At 36.8% G+C, this 8,814-nt stretch overlaps 1 protein-coding gene across 1 annotated transcript; it reads left to right on the forward strand.

The window, feature by feature from the left end:
* Positions 1-6,637: 6,637 nt before the first annotated feature.
* Positions 6,638-7,564, forward strand: LOC103609415 (olfactory receptor 2H2-like). The gene has a single exon (XM_008593741.1). The coding sequence runs from the start codon at positions 6,638-6,640 to the stop codon at positions 7,562-7,564; it is 927 nt and encodes a 308-aa protein (XP_008591963.1).
* The last annotated feature ends 1,250 nt before the right edge of the window (positions 7,565-8,814 follow it).

The raw sequence follows: 8,814 nt of genomic DNA on the forward strand, positions 1-8,814 counted from the left end.
GGAGGGGTCTGCAAATTGCCACAAATCTGTCGGAGGACATAACAGCGAGGACACTCAGTGGCTCCTAGGGCCAGAAAGATGATGAGTTGGGCCACACAACCACCATAGCTGATGGTATTTTTGTTGCAACAAGTATTTACCAACATATGAGGGACTGTGCTTGTGGTATAACAGGGATCTAAGATGGAGAGATTGTTGAGAAAGAAATACATGGGTGTATGAAGTTTGGGATCCAGAATGCACAACATCATGATGGACTCATTGCAAAGACAGTCCTTGTGTATGATATTAACATGGCCACAAAAAGGGGCATTTGTAGCCAGGGCCTGTCTGAGAATCCAAGTAATATAAACTCTTTTGGGGAGCTCTCTTTTCCCCAATTCATGATGACTCACTTATTTTTCACCCTAAAAATGTAAGATAGGAAGCAGTCAATAGATGTTTGTTGAATACTCTTATTGAAGATGAATTGAATTTAGATGAACTAAAATGAATACCTTGGCACCAAATATAATTTACAGTCAATTAAATGGAGCTGTTATGAAATACAGTATGGTTAAAAAGTAGTTCCTCTGTTTCTAGTAGTAGGGTTTGAGGTACTTTCTGATGTAAATTATTGCATTCAAATGACATAAAGTATAAAAAATTATATTCATAAAGCATGGAAAATTGCAAGTTCCTAATACATTTCAATTCCTCTACCTTTTCTTATCTACCATCATAACTTAATAAGTGTTTTAATAATACATACTGCTTTAAATTTAATTATTTTGAATTCAGGCTGAAAATGCTGATTAATATAGAGATTGTAAGTTTCATTTAAATCTGCAGTTGATATAAATTCTGCTTGTTTCAGTAACATCTTCATGTAATTTTTTGAGTTGAATTTTTATCCTAAATTTTATGTGTGCAAGTTTATCCCCACAACAAGCTATGGTGGGTATTAAGTGTTTTGATTTCAGGTAACAAAATTATGGCTTATTTATAATACATATTAATGACCACAGGTGACATCTCTCCATATCCCAACCATTCCTTGACTCGCATGTGAAACACTGTTCAGTGCCTGAAATTTCTAATTCTCACTAACCTCTAATAAATAGGTGTGGTTTACATTTTATTACTACTGCGACTCAGTGAGAATAAATAATTTGCACACTCAGTACAGGTGAGGTCAAGACTCAAACCCAGAATTTAAAAACCATTTTTTATACAGTATTTCCTCTGAAATATATAGCTAGCACAAGAATAGCAACATATAACGTAACATTGAGATGACTTACACCATTTGAATTTCCAAGCATACAAATAGAAAGTACTGCTATGTAGACTTAAGAAAGACAAAATAAGAAGGATTGACACACTTTAGCACAGAATGAGATGCCTTTTCCAAAATGAAAAGACTGATACATGAATTGTAACTTCACAATGGATTGCTACATGAGAATGAACAGACATNTGTGGGATCTACATGTCCCAAAAGCTCTTCACCGCCCTTCGGCTGACTTGATTTTCAATACAGCTTGAGCTATGAAGCCATAGGAGATGAAGATCAATGTCACTGGCATTAGCAGAATTAATACACTAAATAAAAAGACTCAACCTCAATAGACTTTGTGCCAGCACATGACAACTTGAGAAGTGCAGGAACCTCACAGAAAAAGTGGTCCTCTTTCTGATGACCACAGCGTGGCATGTCAAGGGTCAAAGAAGACTGCAAGCCTGAGTTGCTGAAACCAGTGAGCCATGAGAAGGCTGACATTTTTAGGCAGAACCAGCAATTCATGATGACTACATAGTGGAGGGGTCTGCAAATTGCCACAAATCTGTCGGAGGACATAACAGCGAGGACACTCAGTGGTTCCTAGGGCCAGAAAGATGATGAGTTGGGCCACACAACCACCATAGCTGATGGTCTTTTTGTTGCAACAAGTATTTACCAACATATGAGGGACTATGCTTGTGGTATAACAGAAATCTAAGATGGAGAGATTGGTGAGAAAGAAATACATGGGTGTATGAAGTTTGGAATCCAGAATGCACACCATCATGATGGACACATTGCAAAGACAGTCCTTGTGTATGATATTAACATGGCCACAACAAGGGGCATTTGTAGCCAGGGCCTGTCTGAGAATCCATGTAATATAAACTCTTTTGGGGAGCTCTCATTTTCCCAATTCATGGTGACTCACTTATTTTTCACCCTAAAATTGTAAGATAGGAAGCAGTCAATAGATGTCTGTTAAATACTCTTATTGAAGGTGAATTGAATTTAGATGAACTAAAATGAATACCTTGGCACCAAATATAATTTACAGTCAATTAAATGGAGCCCTCGTGAAATGCAGCATGGTTAAAAAGTAGTTCCTCTGTTTCTAGTAGTTGAGTTTGAGGTACTTTATGAAGTAAATTATTGCATTCAAATGACATAAAGTATACAAAATTATAATCATAAAGCATGGAAAATTGCAAGTTCTTAATACATTTCAATTCCCCTACCTTTTCTTACCTACTAACCTAACTTAATAAGTGTTTTAATAATACACCCTGCTTTAAATTTAATTATTTTGAATTCAGGCTGAAAATGCTGATTAATATAGAAATTGTAAGAGTTTCATTTAAATCTGCAGTTGATATACATTCTGCTTGTTTTGGTAACATCTTCATGTAATTTTTTGAGTTGAATTTTTATCCTAAATTTTATGTGTGCAAGTTTATCCCCACAACAAGCTATGGTGGGTATTAAGTGTTTTGATTTCAGGTAACAAAATTATGGCTTATTTATAATACATATTAATGACCACAGGTGACATCTCTCCATATCCCAACCATTGCTTGACTTGCATGTGAAACACTGTTCAGGGCCTGAAATTTCTAATTCTCACTAACCTCTAATAAATAGGTGTGATTTACATTTTATTACTACTGTGACTCAGTGAGAATAAATAATTTGCACACTCAGTACAGGTGAGGTCAAGACTCAAACTCAGAATTTAAAAACCATTTTTTATACAGTATTTCCTCTGAAATATATAGTTAGCACAAGAATAGCAACATATAATGTAACATTGAGATAACTTACACCATTTGAATTTCCAAGCATACAAATAGAAAGTACTGCTACGTAGACTTAAGAAAGACAAAATAAGAAGGATTGACACACTTTAGCACAGAATGAGATGCCTTTTCCAAAATGAAAAAGACTGATACATGAATTGTAACTTCACAATGGATTGCTACATGAGAATGAACAGACATGGCTCTAAAATTTGTAACTCCTTCCATTTTATGTGGGGCCCAGAAATCTGTTTTAACAATCAGCTTGAGAACTAATACCCTAGGTTGATAGTTGGCTGACTAGAGTATGCTATTCTTTTTCTTTAAGACTACTAAAACAATTAATAAAAGCCACTTAACTAGTCAATAATTTAATTACCATTATCCCTACACATTTCAAGGGCTGGATTTACCACATAACATGTACCTCATCCCACCTGTACCTCCTCCGCAGCCACAATAGGTAAGCTTATAACTAACGGTGATGTTGCAGCATGTCAAGAGTTACCATTTTTCTATTTACCCTCAACAATGGAGGGCCTGCTGCAATATGACTGGTGAGTGATTACTTTCCCAAATACTCTTCTGAAGTTCTGATTTCTAGGACCATTTCCAGAGCCAACTGTCTTAATTTACGTTCTCTTGAAAACAGAGTTTGGGATAAGGAATTAGTAGCAAATAACTGATTTGGAGGTGATTTCAGGAAGAATGAGTAAGGAAACAGGAAGAGTGAGACAGATATGAAAGAAAGGCAATATACAGGTGTATTAGCCAGGTTGTTTTCAATGGTAGCTCAGTTCTCTCAGGACCTTCTGAAAAGAATACAGTATGTTTTTGCCTGAAGGAAGTGGCTAGAGCATTTATCCACTAGCTACCGTCTTCCATTGTTTGCGGGTTTCCCCTAGGGTCATTAAATCTCTTGCACTTATAGGTGGCACTTGTCCATGTGCCAAGTGGGCTCCCATGGTGTCAGACAAGGTCTTGGAGCAGGGAGGGAAAACATACACAGTGAGCTTGAGGTAGGTTACTGTGAGTGTGTATGAGAAGAATCTAAGGCCACATAGAGCTTTCCATTGTAGGTCTGCTGGAACCAGAGCTGATCTGAAGAGATGAGATACACTGGCAGGAAAGCTATGTACTTCAGAAGGTGAGCTGGAAATGCTGTATTCTGCACTGCAACCATAATAATTGGGGTGCATTGACTTTCATCATGAACTCCCCCAGATAGTGTTCTTAGAAGCAGAGGAGGTGAACTAAAAGAAAATCACGGGGACAACTGATATTTGCAGGAAGAAAACAATCTCAACAGAAGTAGAGATAAAGGGAATTCTTATATTCTGTGTAATGAAAACCAGCTAGGCTAAGACTCTGTTCCCTAACCAAGAACTTTTTGCAAGTAGTTGTTCCAGGGAAAAATACACAAATGATTAGTGATTAATAAGGAACAGAGAGAGGTAGGATAGGTGACTGGGTATATAGATATAAAGAATTAGATATAGACATATAGGCACTGCTCTAAATATATATATATATAAATAAAGAAAACTAGGAAAGAAGGAGCAATCTGAACCATATAAAAAATAGAAACCAGAAATTAGTGGCTATGAAGTAAATGAATATCAAAGGATGGAATAAGAGGCAGGTTGATTTTGGACATGGGGAAATCCACAAGTCTCAGATTCTTTAGAAAATCCAACTACCCTTCTACTATAATACCAAACTCAGATTCACAACCAAAGTGCTAACATTTCATCAGTAATTTGAAAAAAAATCTGCAGAACATGAAAGAACAGTGACACAGAAAGGAGAATAGAGACACAGAGAGAATATGTAGATTTGCTAGAATTCACAGCCTAGTAAAGAAAAATTTGAGTGAAATGAAAATATGGTAAAATTTGAGCCATGAGAGATCAATGCATCCTAATGCCCTGTGAAATATTTGTGCCTAGAGTTTTCTTGTAAATAAATATCCTTTAAGCACTAGAACTACTGACTGAAAGAATTTCAGAGAAATCTGCTTATAGCATGTGGATAAAGTCAAATGTGACTTATCACAAGTGGGTAAGGGTACGGTGAGTAGATAGGAGACAACAGGGCCAGGCTAGTCAGGACAAAATCTACAGCAAGCTTGGGAAAAGTTTAAGTTTATAACTGTATGACATACCACTATGTTGCTTAAAATGCATTAAAGTGTGATTAAGAATTCACCACAATGTATGACTATGTAATAGTAAATATCAGGCTATGTCATAATTTTTCTTAGAATCATGGCTTGAGTAGTCAATATGACATAATGTATTATTTTAATGATTTTTAAAGTTTTAATCTTAATTCCAAGCTTCTGCGTTCCTCCAGTACACATTCTCTATCATTCATCATTACCTCCTCCTTAGAACCAGTTAATAGTATACAACTATACTAGTGTCTGAAATTTGAAGATTACTAAACAGGAGTCAAGTGTCCCTAAAGTTGAAGAATGCAAAATACTAAAATGAATGACCAAGTGATATTTTCATTAGATTGAAACTTTGTAATGTAAATATGCATGATTTATAACGGCAGGAAAGTGTGCACAAATTATTTTCAGGTTATTTTACAAAGAATGTAATGTAGAGATATGGCAGTCCTTTATTCTAAATGTTATTTTTACTCATATACTCTGCAAAACTTTGGCTATATATTTTGGTGTTTTGCACCTGGAACAATTTGTTAAATATTATCATCATCACCACAACCATCATTGTGATAATTACAGCTACCATTCACTGAACAGTGACTATGTGCCAGGAACTCTTAGTATTTTCATGTCGAGTCCTTCCAACAAACATGTGTAAGTTCTATGATTTTCCCTCATTTTCCAAGTACAAAATTTAAAGAGTGATCTATGGTAAGAACAATAAAGTTAAATGTATTTTCTACGATCACACATCATAAAGGTGGCTGAGAGGGAATTCAACCTTGGAAAAGAGAGAAAGTAAAAAGGGGGAATGGAGTAGAGGAGGATGAAAGAAAAGAAAGAAAAGAAAAGGAGAGAAGAAAGAGGGGTAGGAGTGATGAGGGAAAGAGGGACAAGCATGGGAGAAAGATAAATGAAGTGAGATGCAAAGACACAGAGAAATAAGAAAGCAAAAGAATAGACAGAAAGATAATATGCATTGAACAGTACCGTAAATAAAAACCTGTGCAATAAGTGGGGTAAGTGTACACTCTTTGAGCAAAGATGGAATACATCTCCTCATCTCCTAATATTTAGCAAAGTGATTTTCACTAGCAGGTGCTCAAATATAGTTTACATAATATTTACAATGAAAAGTTCTAATCAGATACAAAATAGGAATAAGTAAAAGAGGAAAGGAGAACGAGAAAGAGTGAATGATGGATACCAAAGATTAAAGAAAGCACTTCACTAAATCTTTTAATTTTTTTCCCTCAAAATACAGCAGGTGAAAATCTTATCCTCGAGTAGAAAGAAACCAACAAGTCATATACTGCCCTTCTTCCTGTCTCTGGAACCATCATGGGTTTTTGAGCAACTGCTTTTGAACCATTCTCCAAAGTGGCAGTTACTCCAGAAGCTATGGTCACAATTTGCAATGACAGCCATGGTGATTTTATTCTTCTGGGCTTCTCTGGCAAGCCATATTTAGAGAAGATACTTTTTGGGGTCATTTTGATGTTTTATTTCTTGACTTTTGCAGGAAACATAGTCATAATTCTTGTTTCCGTGAAGGATCCAAAGCTTCACATCCCTATGTATTTCTTTCTTTCCAACCTTTCCTTGGTAGATCTCTGTTTCACCAGCAGCTGCATTCCACAGATGTTGGTTAATTTCTGGGGTCCAAAGAAGACCATCAGCTACATTGGATGTGCAGTTCAACTGTACGTCTTCTTGTGGCTTGGTGCCACTGAATGTGTCCTTCTTGTCATTATGGCTGTGGATCGCTATGTAGCAGTGTGTCATCCACTGCAATATACCACTATCATGCACCCAGAACTTTGTCTGCAGTTGGCCATCCTGGCATGGGGGATTGGGCTGGTTCAGTCTCTGATCCAGTCCACCACCACTCTCCAGTTACCCTTCTGCTCCCACAGAATAGTAGATGACATTGTGTGTGAAGTCCCAGCCCTGATTCAGCTCTCCAGTACAGATACCACCTACAATGAAATCCAGACGTCCATGGCTACTATCATTCTCCTGGTGGTGCCCTTGATCATCATCCTTTCCTCTTATGGTGCTATAGCTAAGGCTGTCCTGAGGATTAAGTCAACTGCAGGGCAGACAAAAGCATTTGGCACCTGCATTTCTCACCTTCTTGTGGTCTCTCTCTTCTATGGCACTGTCACAGGTGTCTACCTACAACCTAAGAATCGCTATGTTCATGAACGGGGCAAGTTTCTCACCCTTTTCTACACTGTAGTAACCCCAACTCTTAACCCCCTCATTTACACACTAAGGAACGAAGAGGTAAAGGGGGCCCTAATTAGATTAAGGAGGAGCATGTGAGATTCCCAGAATAAATAAAGAGGTTGACATATCTTTACCTGTTTCTTAACCTGAGAATAGAGAACAACCTCATCACAAAAGTTGGAGATACACATCCTAACACCAAAGTAGGAGAGAAAGAGCTGCATTTTGTTCAAGCTGAGATTTCAGTTCCATTAATCAATTATTAATTCATAGGTTATTGATAATTTCTTCATGGTGCTAATTTAGGCACAGTATGGTGGTACAGAAATTAATATATTTATAGTCAATATCTTGAAAAACACACAATTCATTTCAACTGTGGGGAATAAAAGAAACAATACTTTCAAAATAAAATATTAAGTTATCTATTTCATGCCTTTTCATTTATTTCTCTCTCTCTCTTTTTTGGTTCTGATTTCCTCCGAACTCAACCAGTGCTTTCATCCAAAAGTCCAATCTCAATCGTGTTTTTAAAGTTTTAAGAAAGAAATTTCTTTAAAAACTTATATGTGCTTCTATACTGTAATCTGGTGGGTCTTGGTTCTAAGTTGCTTCTGTCTGCCAGCCTCAGTATGACCACTGTTGATGTGTAATGTGCCTAGCCCTACCCACTGCAAAAATGTTTGCCAAGTACAAGTCCATACTTTCTGCTCCCTGGTGCTTTTACTCTAATAAGATTCTGTCCATGTTTCTTAGTTTGAGCCTTAATATGCTGGGCCCCAATTATAGGACTTCTGTTTTTTTTCTTTATTCTGCTTCCTGTTGCAGTGAGGATCTTCCACAGCCATTCGAGCTCTTTATGAGACATGACTGCAGTAGGATGAGAGACTTCCTTGGCAGCATCTGTGGGCAGAAAGGAGTAAGCCAACAAATGTATCTCAGTTGTTTTCTGCTTTTGATATTACAAGAAGAGCTACAACGAACACTCTTGTTGAACATTGTTTTGTAGACAAATATTTTTATTCCTCCTGGATAAATAGATCGGTTTTATTTCTCCTGGATAACTACCTAGAAGTGAAATTACTGGGTCGTGGGATAGATAGATACATGACTAACTGTTTAGAAAACTGCAAAAATGTTTTTCCCACGTGATTGTGTAATTTTGTTTTTATACCAGCAATAGAAGCAAAGTCTGATTGTTCTATGTCTTCCCCAACATTTGATGTTGTCAGACTTTTTGGTTCTAGTCATTCTGGTAGATGTGTAATGGCATCTCACTATGGTTTTACTTTGCGTTTTCCTGATGACTAATTGTGCTGAGCACTATTTGATGTCTTCATTGGTCA

The sequence above is a fragment of the Galeopterus variegatus genome, unplaced genomic scaffold (assembly GCF_000696425.1).
Source record: "Galeopterus variegatus unplaced genomic scaffold, G_variegatus-3.0.2 Scaffold9595, whole genome shotgun sequence".
NCBI classification, from domain to species: domain Eukaryota; kingdom Metazoa; phylum Chordata; class Mammalia; order Dermoptera; family Cynocephalidae; genus Galeopterus; species Galeopterus variegatus.